General features: G+C 41.5%; 1 protein-coding gene across 1 annotated transcript in view; it reads left to right on the plus strand.

Moving 5' to 3' along the window:
• pfklb (phosphofructokinase, liver b) overlaps positions 1–15444 on the plus strand; it is a 20400-nt gene extending 4956 nt beyond the window's left edge. Inside the window, exons 7-22 of the mRNA XM_079857186.1 lie at positions 762–870; positions 1553–1648; positions 1746–1838; positions 2079–2204; positions 2297–2361; positions 2434–2497; positions 4629–4775; positions 5303–5373; positions 5937–6024; positions 6535–6687; positions 7435–7599; positions 7745–7806; positions 13452–13563; positions 13647–13746; positions 14535–14640; positions 14815–15444. Of these exons, the coding sequence (XP_079713312.1) occupies positions 762–870; positions 1553–1648; positions 1746–1838; positions 2079–2204; positions 2297–2361; positions 2434–2497; positions 4629–4775; positions 5303–5373; positions 5937–6024; positions 6535–6687; positions 7435–7599; positions 7745–7806; positions 13452–13563; positions 13647–13746; positions 14535–14640; positions 14815–14962 (1705 nt within the window). The 3' untranslated portion in view covers positions 14963–15444. The remainder of the gene's footprint in view (positions 1–761; positions 871–1552; positions 1649–1745; positions 1839–2078; positions 2205–2296; positions 2362–2433; positions 2498–4628; positions 4776–5302; positions 5374–5936; positions 6025–6534; positions 6688–7434; positions 7600–7744; positions 7807–13451; positions 13564–13646; positions 13747–14534; positions 14641–14814) is intronic.
• Positions 15445–15796: the final 352 nt, after the last annotated feature.

The raw sequence follows: 15796 nt of genomic DNA on the forward strand, positions 1-15796 counted from the left end.
TGTGTGGGTCTGGTCTGGTCTGATCTCGTGTGTGTGTGTGTGTGTGTGTCTGGTCTGTGTGTGTCTGATCTGATCCGGTCTGTGTGTGTCTGATCCGGTGTGTGTGTGTGTCTGGTCTGTGTGGGTCTGATCTGATCCGGTCTGTGTGTGTCTGATCCGGTGTGTGTGTGTGTGTCTGGTCTGTGTGGGTCTGATCTGATCCGGTCTGTGTGGGTCTGATCCGGTGTGTGTGTGTGTGTGTGTGTGTGTGTGTGTGTGTGTGTGTGTGTGTGTGTGTGTGTGTGTGTGTGTGTGTGTGTGTGTGTGTGTGTGTGATCTGATCCGGTGTGTGTGGGTCTGGTCTGATCTGGTGTGTGTGTTTGGTCTGTGTGGGTCTGATCCGGTGTGTGTGGGTCTGATCCGGTGTGTGTCTGATCTGATCTGGTCTGCGTGTGTCTGATCCGGTGTGTGTGTGTGTGTCTGGTCTGATCCGGTGTGTGTGTGTGTGTGGGTCTGATCCGGTGTGTGTGTGATCTGATCCGGTCTGTGTGTGTCTGATCCGGTGTGTGTGTGTGTGTGTGTCTGGTCTGATCCGGTGTGTGTGTGTGTGTGTGGGTCTGATCCGGTGTGTGTCTGATCTGATCCGGTCTGTGTGTGTCTGATCCGGTGTGTGTGTGTGTGTCTGGTCTGATCCGGTGTGTGTGTGTGTGTGGGTCTGATCCGGTGTGTGTGTGATCTGATCCGGTCTGTGTGTGTCTGATCCGGTGTGTGTGGTTCTCCAGGTATCTGGCTGTGGTCTCGGCTCTGGCGTCCGGCGCCGACTGGCTCTTCATCCCGGAGGCTCCACCAGAGGACGACTGGGAGGATCACATGTGCGCTCGACTGGGAGAGGTCAGAGTCCTCATGATCCCGGGAAACACTGACACTTAATAAAGAAAACCCATGGAGTGCAAACAGGTTTTCGTACACGGCACCGCCCGTCCTCAGGGGCTCAGAGGAAACTGGACAAATCAATATAATCATACATTTATATATAACCAAAACATGTTATAGTAAATATAAAAATATTATTATAATACAAATTATTATTACTACTAAATAGAAGCAAAATAAGAAATATTACTACTAAAGTAAAATAAAAATCACTGTAAATGAAAACATTTATAATTAATTATATAATAATTTTATTTGACATTACAGCTATAAATTGTATTTAGTAATATTTATGGCTATGGATATTTATTTTCAAATCAATTTCAAACCATCAAACATTATTTTGAATGGAAAAACACCTGGATTTCGTGAGTGTGTGTGTGTGTGTGTGTGTGTGTGTGTGTGTGTGTGTGTGTGTGAGAGAGTGTGTGAGAGAGAGAGAGAGTGTGTGTGTGTGTGTGTGTGTGTGTGTGTGTGTGTGTGTGTGTGTGTGTGTAAAAACACCATTTACTGTGATTTACTGATTTCAGTTTTATTTTGAATAATAGTGCAATATTTTAGCTTGTAGAAAGTATTTGACTTTAGTGTGTGTGTGTGTGTGTGTGTGTGTGTGTGTGTGTGTGTGTGTGTGTGTGGTCAGAGTCGCAGTAAAGGCTCTCGTCTGAACATCGTGATCATCGCAGAAGGAGCGATCGACAAACACGGCCAGCTGATCTCCTCCAACTACGTCAAAGATGTGAGACTCAGATGATGATGTTCAGCTGTGTGAGATCTTCAGACTCGTGTTCTAACCGTGTGTGTGTGTGTGTGTGTGTGTGTGTGTGTGTGCGCAGCTGGTGGTTCAGCGTTTGGGTTACGACACACGGGTCACTGTACTGGGTCACGTTCAGAGAGGAGGAACACCGTCTGCCTTTGACAGAGTCCTGGTGAGTCCATGTTCACCTCTCACACACACTCTCTCACACACACACACACACAAAAGTCACAATGATCTTCTTTTATTTTTTATTCTGTGGCAGAAACAAGCTTCCATACTTTTGTGATTCTCCTGGTGTATATTATTACTGTGTGTGTGTCTGTGTATATATATATGTGTTTGTGTGTGTGTGTTTATGTCTGTGTGTGTGTGTGTGTGTGTGTGTGTGTGTGTGTGTGTGTGTGTGTAGAGCAGTAAGATGGGTGTAGAGGCTGTGGTTGCGCTGCTGGAAGCGACCCCGGAGACGTCAGCTGTCGTGATCGGCCTGTCGGGGAATCAGGCCATGCGTCTGCCGCTCATGGAGTGTGTGAACATGGTGAGTTAAACACACCGCGACCCTTGACCTTCAGTCCGCTAGAGCAGTGCAGAGAACACACAGGACACTGAGTGTGTGTTTCTGTGTTTTAGACGAAAGAGGTTCAGAAAGCCATGAATGAGAAGAGGTTTGAAGAGGCCATTCAGCTGCGGGGGAAGTGAGTTTCTCTCAGTGTTTGTGTGATTGTGTTCGTGAATCTCTGAGTTCATCAGATGTTTCTTCATCGCAGGAGTTTTGAGAACAACTGGAACACGTACAAGCTCTTGGCTCATCATCACCCGGCGCCGTCAAAGGTGGACACACTCTTTCAAACACTATATACTGTCAAAAAAAAGATATATATACACACACACACACACACACATATATATATATATATATATATATATATATATATATATATATATATATATATATATATATATATATATATATATATATATATACACTCACCTAAAGGATTATTAGGAACACCATTCTAATACTGTGTTTGACCCCCTTTCGCCTTCAGAACTGCCTTAATTCTACGTGGCATTGATTCAACAAGGCGCTGAAAGCATTCTTTAGAAATGTTGGCCCATATTGATAGGATAGCATCTTGCAGTTGATGGAGATTTGTGGGATGCACATCCAGGGCACGAAGCTCCCGTTCCACCACATCCCAAAGATGCTCTATTGGGTTGAGATCTGGTGACTGTGGGGGCCATTTTAGTACAGTGAACTCATTGTCATGTTCAAGAAACCAATTTGAAATGATTCGAGCTTTGTGACATGGTGCATTATCCTGCTGGAAGTAGCCATCAGAGGATGGGTACATGGTGGTCATAAAGGGATGGACATGGTCAGAAACAATGCTCAGGTAGGCCGTGGCATTTAAACGATGCCCAATTGGCACTAAGGGGCCTAAAGTGTGCCAAGAAAACACCCCCTACACCATTACACCACCACCACCAGCCTGCACAGTGGTAACAAGGCATGATGGATCCATGTTCTCATTCTGTTTACGCCAAATTCTGACTCTACCATCTGAATGTCTCAACAGAAATCGAGACTCATCAGACCAGGCAACATTTTTCCAGTCTTCAACTGTCCAATTTTGGTGAGCTCGTGCAAATTGTAGCCTCTTTTTCCTATTTGTAGTGTAGATGAGTGGTACCCGGTGGGGTCTTCTGCTGTTGTAGCCCATCCGCCTCAAGGTTGTGCTGTGGCTTCACAAATGCTTTGCTGCATACCTCGGTTGTAACGAGTGGTTATTTCAGTCAAAGTTGCTCTTCTATCAGCTTGAATCAGTCGGCCCATTCTCCTCTGACCTCTAGCATCAACAAGGCATCTTCGCCCACAGGACTGCCGCATACTGGGTGTTTTTCCCTTTTCACACCATTCTTTGTAAACACTAGAAATGGTTGTGCGTGAAAATCCCAGTAACTGAGCAGATTGTGAAATACTCAGACCGGCCCGTCTGGCACCAACAACCATGCCATGCTCAAAATTGCTTAAATCGCCTTTCTTTCCCATTCTGACATTCAGTTTGGAGTTCAGGAGATTGTCTTGACCAGGACCACACCCCTAAATGCATTGAAGCAACTGCCATGTGATTGGTTGATTAGATAATTGCATTAATGAGAAATTGAACAGGTGTTCCTAATAATCCTTTAGGTGAGTGTGTATATATAAGCATTTGTTTATAATGAATAGGCACAATTTTCATACTTTTGGCTCTGTATGCCACCAGAATAAAGTTAAAATGAAACAATCCAGATGATGAGACTTTCATTTAAGGGGTTGAACAAAAATATCAAGTTAAAATTTTAGGCATTTCTATATACATTTTCAGGGGCTCAAATGTAATTGGACAAATGAATATAATTATAAGTCCAATCAACTGAATCTGGGCATTTAAAAAAATAAATAAATAAATAAATATATACAGATATATTAGTTTACATTTCTGTGTATTTATTAAAATATACATTTAATTTTTTAAAGACACACACACACATCTGATATATATATATATATATATTAATAATAATAATAATAATAATAATAATACTATCTTTTTTTATATAATGATAAAATTAAAAATACAATATACACAATTTAACTTTTAATATTTAATTTAAAAATATATATATATTATGAATACATAGAAATGTACACTTTTTTTCACATTAAAGAAAGTATCATGTAGCTGTTTGCAGCTTTTTTATGTCGTCTTTAAACAGACTTGTGTTGTGTGTGTGTGTGTGTGTGTGTGTGTGTGTGTGTGTGTGTGTGTGTGTTTGCCTGTGTGTTTGCGTCTGTGTGTGTTTTTGTTTGCGTGTGTGTGTGTGTGTGTGTGTGTGTGCGTGCGTGTGTGCGTGCGTGTGTGTGTGTGCGTGTGTGCGTGCGTGTGTGTGTGTGTGTGTGTGTGTGTTCCTCCAGAGTAACCACTCGATGGCGATCCTGAACGTGGGCGCTCCGGCTGCTGGGATGAACGCTGCTGTGAGGTCAGCGGTGCGTGTGGGACTCGCTCAGGGTCACGTGGTTTACAGCGTTCACGACGGCTTCGAGGGTCTGGCCAATGGCGCGGTGAGAATCAGTCACATGGTCTGATCATCTCTTGGTATTGTCAAAAGTACCGTTTTCGGTACCAAGTCGATACTGAAATTTTAAAAATGCGCCGCTTTGAGCGGAATCATAAACGCCTCTGATTGGCCGCTGTGTTCACGAGCTCATCAGATCTGTCTGTGATTGGCTACAGTGATCAGCGCTTCAAAAACATGTTGTAAATATACATTAATGACGCTCTTCAGCGAGCGCTTACACACACACACACACACACACACACACACACACACACACACACACACACACACACACGCAAGCGTTTGAAAGCAGGACCGGTCCGCTGATAGACGGATGCTCTGAAACGCTCCCGTGCGCTGATCACTGTAGCCAATCACAGACAGATCTGATGAGCTCGTGAACACAGCGGCCAATCAGAGGCGTTTATGATTCCGCTCAACAGCGCTCAAAGCGGCGCATTTTTAAAATTCCAGTATCGACTTGGTACCGAAGTCGGCACTTTTGATGCACTGACATGAGTGTTCCTGCAGCTGACGGAGGTTCACTGGCACGATGTGGCGGGATGGACGGGTCAGGGCGGGTCACTACTGGGCACCAAACGGTCAGTTCACTGAGATAAACCATCAATCAATTCAATTCACATGTATTTGTACAGCGCTTTTCCAACACACATCATCTCAAAGCAGCTTTACAGGAAGGGCATGAGTCTACTTTACAATTTACAGTGTTCTGTTATCAGAGGAAACTAAGTTATGCATTTCAGAAATGTATATACAAAATCAAAAGGTATTAATTTAATTTAAACAATGTAATAATTTAATGCAGAAACAGTGAGCTGATTGAAGTAATTAATGCTTGCTTGTTAAGAAATCAAACATCATCTTTATCCAGGATCCAAACAAACCACATGCTGCTGTGTCAATCACACTAGCCCCGCCCACTGCACGATCTCATTGGTTCATCTGGCTCCCCATATCTGTATATTAAACATCAACTACACTTTGATCGGCTGAGGTCGCCGGGATATTTATGTCGTTCACCTGCTTGACCTCCTCAAATGATTACTGTTAGAATCCACAAAGCTATTGTTTTTACTGTTTTTCAGTTGTTGGAGTTTGTTCATTCATTCATTCATTCATTCATTGATGTTTTATGTGTGTTTAGGACTCTTCCCAACTCCTGCATGGAGAGAATCGTGGAGAACATTGGCAAATTCGGCATTCAGTCGCTGCTGGTGATTGGTGGATTTGAGGTACAGATTGTGTGTGAGTTAGTCAGTCAGTGAGTGAGTGAGTGTGTGAGTGAGTGAGTGTGTGTGTGTATGTGTGTGGGTGTGTGAGTGAGTGGGTGTATGTGTGTGGGTGTGTGAGTGAGTGGGTGTGTGAGTGAGTGAGTGTGTGTGAGTGTGTGTGAGTGAGTGTGTGAGTGAGTGAGTGAGTGTGTGTGTGAGTGTGTGTGTGAGTGTGTGAGTGAGTGTGTGAGTGAGTGTGTGAGTGAGTGTGTGAGTGAGTGTGTGAGTGAGTGTGTGAGTGAGTGTGTGAGTGAGTGTGTGAGTGAGTGTGTGAGTGAGTGTGTGAGTGAGTGTGTGAGTGAGTGTGTGAGTGAGTGTGTGAGTGAGTGTGTGAGTGAGTGAGTGAGTGAGTGAGAGAGAGTGAGTGAGTCAGTCAGTCAGTCAATCAGTCAGTCAGTGAGTGAGTGAGTGAGTAAGTGGGTGGGTGGGTGGGTGTGTGGGTGTGTGTGATGAGTATCTTCTCTCCTGCAGGCGTATGAAGGAGTCCTCCAGCTGGTTGAAGCTCGAGGTCGCTACGATGAACTCTGTTTCCCCATGTGTGTGATTCCGGCGACGATCAGCAACAACGTTCCCGGCACAGACTTCAGTTTGGGCGCAGACACCGCGGTGAACGCCGCCATGGAGGTGAGACTCGCTCAACCCGATCGTGTGTGTGTGTGTGTGTGTGTGTGTGTGTCTGTAAGGGTGTGTGTGTCTGTAAGGGTGTGTGTGTCTGTAAGGGTGTGTGTGTCTGTAACAGTGTTTGTCTTTAACTGTGTTTGTGTGTGTGTGTTTGTGTGTGTGTGTGTGTGTGTGTGTGTGTGTGTGTGTGTGTGTGTGTGTGTGTGTGTGTGTGTGACTGTAACTGTTTGTGTCTGTTACTTTGTAACAGTGTTTATGTCTATAACGGTGTGTGTCTGTAACGGTGTGTGTCTGTAACGGTGTGTGTCTGTAACTCTGTAACAGTGTTTGTGTCTATAACTGTGTGTGTGTGTGTGTGTGTGTGTGTGTGTGTGTGTGTGTGTGTGTGTGTGTGTGTGTGTGTGTGTGTGTGTAACGGTGTTTGTGTGTGTAACGGTGTGTGTGTGTGTGTGTAACAGTGTTTGTGTCTGTAACGGTGTTTGTTTCTGTAACGGTGTGTGTGTGTATGTGTGTGTGTGTGTGTCTGTAACGGTGTGTGTGTGTGTGTGTGTGTGTGTGTGTGTGTGTGTGTGTGTGTGTGTGTCTGTAACGGTGTGTGTGTGTATGTGTGTGTGTGTGTCTGTAACGGTGTGTGTGTGTATGTGTGTGTGTGTCTGTAACGGTGTGTGTGTGTGTAACGATGTGTGTGTGTGTGTGTGTGTGTGTGTGTGTGTGTGTGTGTCTGTAACGGTGTGTGTGTCTGTTTCTCAGAGCTGCGACAAAATCAAGCAGTCTGCGTCGGGAACCAAGCGGCGCGTCTTCATCGTGGAGACGATGGGCGGATACTGCGGTTACCTAGCAACCACCACCGGCATCGCCGTGGGCGCAGACGCCGTCTACATCTACGAGGAGCCGTTCAACATCCACGAGCTGGAGGCATGTTTATATGATCAAAAACACAGGAAAACCAGAGGAATAGTATTATAAATTAAAGTAAAATATATTCCTGTGAAACGGCTGTTTTCTATGTGAATATTGTAATATTGATTTTAAACAACAGTATTTCACTGTTTCCTCTCAGACAAACGTGGAGCATTTGACCGATAAAATGAAGAATGATATTCAGAGAGGACTCGTTCTAAGGTAACGCTTCCCACAATCCTTCAGTGTAGCCAGTGTTGGGGAAACTTACTTTGAAAAGTAATGCATTATAATATTGCATTACTCCCTTAGAAAGTAACTAATTGCGTTACTTAGCAAGGAAATGTTAATTTGAGTAGAGTAGAGTAGAGTAGAGTAAAAGTAGAGTAGGGAGTAGAAGTAGAGTAGGGAGTAGAAGTAGAGTAGAGTAGGAGTAGAAGTAGAGTAGGAGTAGAAGTAGAGTAGAGTAGGAGTAGAAGTAGAGTAGAGTAGGAGTAGAAGTAGAGTAGAGTAGGAGTAGAAGTAGAGTAGAGTAGGAGTAGAAGTAGAGTAGAGTAGGAGTAGAAGTAGAGTAGAGTAGGAGTAGAAGTAGAGTAGGAGTAGGGAGTAGAGGTAGAGTAGAGTAGAAGTAGAGTAGAAGTAGAGTAGAGTAGGAGTAGAAGTAGAGTAGGGAGTAGAGGTAGAGTAGAGTAGAGTAGAGTAGGGAGTAGAAGTAGAGTAGAAGTAGAGTAGAAGTAGAGTAGAAGTAGAGTAGAAGTAGAGTAGAAGTAGAGTAGAAGTAGAGTAGAGGTAGAGTAGGAGTAGAAGTAGAGTAGGAGTAGGGAGTAGAGGTAGAGTAGAGGTAGAGTAGGGAGTAGAAGTAGAGTAGAGGTAGAGTAGGAGTAGAAGTAGAGTAGGAGTAGGGAGTAGAGTAGAGGTAGAGTAGAAGTAGGAGTAGAAGTAGAGTAGAAGTAGAGTAGAAGTAGAGTAGAAGTAGAGTAGGAGTAGAGTAGAGTAGAGTAGAGTAGAGTAGAGTAGAGTAGAGTAGAGTAGAGTAGAGTAGGAGTAGAAGTAGGAGTAGGAGTAGAGTAGAGTAGAGGTAGAAGTAGGAGTAGAGGTAGGAGTAGAGGTAGAGTAGGGAGTAGGTGTAGAGGTAGAGTAGGGAGTAGGGAGTAGGTGTAGAGTAAAGTAGAGTAGGAGTAGAGGTAGAAGTAGGAATAGATGTGGAGTAGGAGTAGAGGTAGGAGTAGAGGTAGGAGTAGAGGTAGGAGTAGAGGTAGGAGTAGAGGTAGGAGTAGAGGTAGGAGTAGAGGTAGGAGTAGAGGTAGGAGTAGAGGTAGGAGTAGAGGTAGGAGTAGAGGTAGGAGTCGAGGTAGGAGTCGAGGTAGGAGTAGAGGTAGAAGTAGGAATAGATGTAGAGGTAGGAGTAGAGGTAGGAGTAGAGGTAGGAGTAGAGGTAGAGTAGGGAGTAGGAGTAGAGTAGAGTAGAGTAGAGGTAGAGTAGGTGTAGAGTAAAGTAGAGTAGGAGTAGAGGTAGAAGTAGGAATAGATGTAGAGTAGGAGTAGGAGTAGGAGTAGGAGTAGGAGTAGGAGTAGGAGTAGGAGTAGGAGTAGGGGTAGAGGTAGAGGTAGGAGTAGAGGTAGGAGTAGAGGTAGAGTAGGGAGTAGGTGTAGAGGTAGAGTAAAGTAGAGTAGAAGTAGGAGTAGAGGTAGAGTAGAGGTAGAGTAGAGGTAGGAGTAGAGGTAGAGTAGAGGTAGGAGTTAGGGTTGTGCCGATAGACGATAGTATCGTGTATCGACGATAGACAGAGATATCGCCGATGGCAGATGCCTTTGACGATATCAATACGATAATTGGCTCGTTTTCCTATTAATGTATTAAATCATTATTATTATTATGAAGCTAGTATAGTTACAATTATATTTGCCTTGCCTAAATTCATAACGACATCTCACCACATAACCACACTTGCGACATCACATAACCACACATGCGACGTCACCGACGCGCGCGTATGAGGACTCCTCAAAGAAAATATTTTTAAAACAGAAAAAAATTACATCCCACAACGAAATTGAATTGCAAGGTGATCCATTCACAAATTGCCAAGAGTGCTTGTTTTAACAGACGCATCATTCTTATACAGAGCCAAGATGAAGACGCGGCATCGTTGTTCGTCAGTATTTTGTTTCCATAGCACATTAACAAAATATTTAATGACAGTAAAAACACTAAAAACAGTACAATTACAAAATATTAATTATAATAATAATATCAATAAAATTATATAGGCCGCCTAGGCCTAATAAAGTCTTTAGTAGGCTACACGAAGCATCTGTGAAACTCTGCCTGTGAAAATCACAAGCAACTTCAAACTTGTTTAACAAGAAATATTCTATTTTTTTCACTGTCAATAATGTAAGTCCACAAGAGAAATATTAAGCCAGTAAATTAAGATGCTGTAGCCTACCGTTATATCCACCGTCGTCTCTGAGAGAACGCGCAGTTAATGCAGTGAAAGCTCAGTCCGTTTCTGCTTTCGTTTTCAGGGAATGATCGCGTTTACATGCACGTTATTAACTCGATTATGCTGAATAAACTGACAATGCATGTGGTCATGTAAACGGATTAACCCATTTTCCTTTATCAGAGTCAAGTCATAAGTAAGTACCGATCGACTTTTAGATTTTTGCCTCTGATTTCTCCCGGCATTTAAAACCCGCGTTATTTCGGCTTATTGAAGTGCGGTGCGCATAAGTGAAGTGCATCCAGACAGACAGAGAGAGCACTGGTAGGAGGACATATCGCAGACTCCGACTCTTTCTTGACCCAATAAATTAAAACGTGTTCTCATGATCTCGTGCAGAAGCAGCCTACAGTCAAAATGCTGCATCTGTAACGGCATGAGGGGATCATGTGTGTCCGTAAATTTCCCGCTGACATGTTGAAATATACAAGAATGGTCAGATACAAGAATGATTAGGATCTTTTTTTTTACCTCACTATACCAGGAAATAACCTGATTTAGCCTATTAATAAACACTCCACCTTTGCTAGCAAAATAGAAAAAGATTCTCATTTAAAACGAAGTAATAAAACAAGCAAATTGATGAGTAAATAAGCAAGTTAATCATCAAATAAGTAAGCCCCGCCCCCCTCACGATAATATCGTGTATCGCCGATCTCACAGGCTGACGATAGGACGATATGAAAATGGAGCATATCGCGCAACCCTAGTAGGAGTAGAGATAGAGTAGGGAGTAGGTGTAGAGGTAGAGTAGGGAGTAGGTGTAGAGTAAAGTAGAGTAGGAGTAGAGGTAGAAGTAGGAATATATGTAGAGTAGGAGTAGGAGTAGGAGTAGGAGTAGGAGTAGGAGTAGGAGTAGGAGTAGAGGTAGAGTAGGGAGTAGGAGTAGAGGTAGGAGTAGAGGTAGTGTAGGGAGTAGGTGTAGAGGTAGAGTAAAGTAGAGTAGGAGTAGATGTAGAGGTAGGAGTAGAGGTAGAAGTAGGAATAGATGTAGAGGTAGGAGTAGAGGTAGGAGTAGAGGTAGGAGTAGAGGTAGAGTAGGGAGTAGGAGTAGAGGTAGGAGTAGAGGTAGAGTAGGGAGTAGGTGTAGAGGTAGAGTAAAGTAGAGTAGGAGTAGAGGTAGAAGTAGGAATAGATGTAGAGTAGGAGTAGAGTAGAGTAGAAGTAGAGTAGGAGTAGAGGTAGGAGTAGATGTAGAGTAGGAGTAGAGTAGAAGTAGAGTAGAGGTAGAGTAGGGAGTAGGAGTAGAGGTAGAAGTAGGAGTAGAGTAGGAGTAGAGGTAGAAGTAGGAGTAGAGTAGAAGTAGGAGTAGATGTAGAGAGGGAGTAGAGTTAGAGTGGAGTAGAGGTAGAAGTAGGAGTAGAGTAGGAGTAGAGGTAGAAGTAGAGTAGAGTAGGGAGTAGAAGTAGAGTAGAGTAGGATTAGAGGTAAGAGTAGAGGTAGAGTAGGGAGTAGAAGTAGAGTAGAGGTAGAGTAGAAGTAGAGTAGGAGTAGAGGTAGGAGTAGAGTAGAGGTAGTGTAGAGGTAGAGTAGGGAGTAGAAGTAGAGTAGAAGTAGAGTAGAGGTAGAGTAGGGAGTAGAGTAGGAGTAGAGTAGGAGTAGAGTAGAGTAGGAGTAGGAGTAGAGTAGGAGTAGAGTAGGAGTAGAGTAGGAGTAGAGTAGGAGTAGAGTAGGAGTAGGAGTAGAGTAGGAGTAGAGTAGGAGTAGAGTAGGAGTAGAGTAGGAGTAGAGTAGGAGTAGAGTAGGAGTAGAGTAGGAGTAGAGTAGGAGTAGAGTAGGAGTAGAGTAGGAGTAGAAGTAGGGAGTAGAGTAGAAGTAGGGAGTAGAGTAGAAGTAGGGAGTAGAGTAGAAGTAGGGAGTAGAGTAGAGTAGAGTAGAGTAGAGTAGAGTAGAGTAGAGTAGAGTAGAGTAGAGTAGAGGTAGGAGTAGGAGTAGGAGTAGACTAGACTAGACGCTGCTGTTCTGGGGCCGTATTCACAAAGAATTTTAAGGCTAAAAGTAGCTCCTAACTGGCGAATTTAGGAGCAACTCCTAAAAATAATGGGCGTGTCACTCCTAACTTTAGGACTCCTAATTTTTTTCACTAAGAGTAATTCACGAAGCATTTTAGCCCTAAAAGTAGCACCTAAGCCTGGGACAGCTTAAAAGAAGTCGAGAGGACTCCTAACTCACTAAGACCTTCACAAACCGCTTTTTGTGGCATTTCACGCTGCGATGTTCTGAAATGCGTATGCGGCGCTACAGGAGCTTCCAATCGCGAGGGAACTATTTTGCATTGTAGGCATAACTAGGGATGTAATAACGCCACCAACAACAACCAAAACTAGGCTACTCATTGCATGTAAACTAATTGTAACGTTTCATTGTGAATCAAATTAAAATGTTCTTCTCTTCGCAAACGTAGGCAGAGGCATATAGTGACAGATTAATTCAATAATGTTGCAAAGATATTGCATCAATCCATATGTTTCATTAGGCTACTAGTTTTACTCTTTATTCATTTAGGCTATTTATTCAGTTATTCATCATCTTCCGTCCTTCGCACTACTTGTGTAGCGCACGCATTCTCAGACCTGTCACCTGTCACTCATCATCGTAGGGGAGGAGTTTGAATCATTCCCGCGTTACAATCCTCAGCCAATCAAGGTGGTCACTTCAGTCAAGCTCGTGCATGAGTAATGACGTCATCCATAGCAACGAAGACTCACTCTTAGTTTAGGAGTTGTCATTTTTCTTTACTAAGAGTAGGTCTGAAAGGCGTTGTGAATAACTTTTAAGAGAAAACTCCTAGCTAAAATCTTTTAGTGCGATTTAGGAGTACTCCTAGTGGTAAGATAAAATGCTTTGTGAATACGGCCCCTGGATAACAGAAGAAGAGGATACAGGAGAAAAAAGTTTAACACTTACTTTAACAATAAAAACAAAACAATCTATAGTAATTTTTTCTTATGGTTACACTGAATCATCGAAGGCCAGAAGAAATCAATCAGCTTTATTACAGACTCAGGGTCCAATTTTTAAAACACTCCCAACATATAAAACTGATTCTGCATTTCACTGATTTTATTCTTTTTGAGGAATATTCAATCTGTTTTTGTGCAAAAAATTACATTTAGTCTAGAACTACAATAACATCATGTTCACACACACACACACACACACAACGCCTCTGCACTTCGATTTGTCTCAACATGAGGACAGGAGAGCTGTCAGTCAATAAATGGGAAAACAAAGTAACTTGCGTTACTTATTTGAAAAGTAATCTGATTACGTAACTCGAGTTACTAACGAGTTCCTCAGGCACTGGTGATAATGAGCGTGATGAACGGCTTGTGTGAGGACTGATGCTGCTCTCTGCAGGAATGAGAAGTGCCACAAGCACTACACCACCGACTTCATCCACAACCTGTACTCCGCCGAGGGCAAAGGGGTGTTCGACTGCAGGGTCAACGTCCTGGGTCACCTGCAGCAGGTGAGAGGTCATGTGACCCGATGAACCCGGGAGACTCGCCACTGCAGGGGTGAGGCTGTTGCTAATGTGTTTCGTGTGTTCAGGGCGGCGTTCCCACTCCGTTTGACAGGAACTTTGGCACTAAACTGGGAGTGAAGTCTGTGCTGTGGCTGACGGAGAAGATGAGGGACACCTACAGGCAGGGTGAGGAACTGCACATACTCTGCTTTCTCTGCAGTGAGGCTGAAAATCAAGAGAATAAAAAACTTTTACTTAAAAAAACTTAAATGAAAATTTTAAATGTTGCCTTATTAATAAACCTGAACTAAATATAATTTATATTACAGCTAAATAGAAATATATAAAAATAAAAAAAAATGATAAAAACACATGCAATTTCAAAAACTGAAATCAATAAATAAAAATTACAGCTAAATAGAAATATAAACAATTATAAAACGCATAACAAAATGACAAAAACTGAAATATTTTTTTGCAAATTAATACAATTATAAAAGCACAACAAAATTACTAAAACTGAATTCAATAAAAATTACGGCTAAATAGAATTTTTTTTAAATTATAAAACGCATAAAATTACAAAATCTTAAATAGAACTTAAAATTAAATAGAAATACTTTTAAAGCACTAATAACATTATAAATCACAAAAAAATTACTAAAACTGAATTAAATAAAAATTACAGCTAAATAGAAATATTAAAATAATAATAAAAGCACAAACTTAAAAAATAACAAAATTACAAAAATGTAAATAAATAAAAAGGGAAATTTTAAATTAAACAAAACTACTAAAACAGCAATAAATATAAATATTTTATGAAAAATAATAAAAATTGATGAAAGTAAATAACAAAATTACTTAAAGTAAACTGAGTATAAATTACAGATAAATTTAAATGTATAAAATAAAACCTAATAAAATGATAGAAGCACACATGGACTGGATGATGAATGATGTGTGTGTTGCAGGCCGTGTGTTTGCCAACGCTCCGGATACGGCGTGTGTGATCGGCATGAAGAAGAAGGTCATGTCGTTCAGTCCCGTCACCGAACTCAAGACACACACCGACTTCGAGTGAGTGCCCTGAGATTCACCTCGCTAATAATCAACGCATCCGCAGATTAATATCATGATATTCAAGCATACTTCTGTGCGGATTATACATGCATTCTGAGAGTGTGTGTGTGTGTGTGTGTGTGTGTGTGTGTGTGTGTGTGTGTGTGTGTGTGTGTGTGTGTGTGTGTGCAGGCACAGGATGCCGAAGGAACAGTGGTGGCTGAACCTGCGTCCCATGCTGAAGATGTTGGCGAAGTATCAGACCAGTTTTGACGAGTACGTGACAGGAGAGATCGAGCATGTGACCCGTCGAACCCTCAGCATCGAGACGGGCTTTTAAACCGCCTCTCCAGCAGGGGGCGCTAGTGTGAACAACCCTGACCCCTGACCTCTGACCTCTGACCCCATCATTTGACAGACTGACATTAGATGACACTTTCTCATGAAATAACTCAATATTAAAGAGATTAATGTGTTGTTGTATTAAAGCACATTGGTTGTGCCTTCGTCTTGTATTTGCTAGTTTTAATAACTGGCCTTGATGTAATATTTCCTTCATTAATGTGAATCTTCGTGTGTGTTTGAGTTTCTGTGAGAGAGATTCGATGTTATTTGTGAAATGATTATGAATTAGTGATGTAGTTTAGTCTGTTTTCCTCTGATCACGTTCCTCAGGAGTTCCTCTAGAAATGCTGCCAATTTTTCACCCTGAATCATGTTTACAGATTAATGTATTAATATGTTAGATTTGCATGTCTGAACTTTTGAAGATGTTTCAGTGATTAAACCCAGCAAAATAAATATGGATGATTTCTGCTGATTTCTGTTGTTTTGTACTATATTTCTACCATACTTTTACTGAAGCAGCAAATCACAGCGACAATATACCTACAATTATTTTATTAATAATTATAATTATTTGAAGATTAGAAATATAATAATTTTATAAAAATATGTAGTTATAATTTTTTATATATATATATATATATATATAATTATTATACAATAATACATTATTTTATATAATAAAATAATTTAGTTAATATAAAATTATATTTAGAGTATATAATAAAATATTTATATATAAATATAAATATATAATAAAATATATGTACACACATATATAAATAATTTTTAAACGAATTGTATTATAATTCTACTAATGTATTATATA

This window comes from Squalius cephalus (genome assembly GCF_949319135.1).
Source record: "Squalius cephalus genome assembly, chromosome: 22".
Classification (NCBI taxonomy): Eukaryota; Metazoa; Chordata; class Actinopteri; order Cypriniformes; family Leuciscidae; genus Squalius; species Squalius cephalus.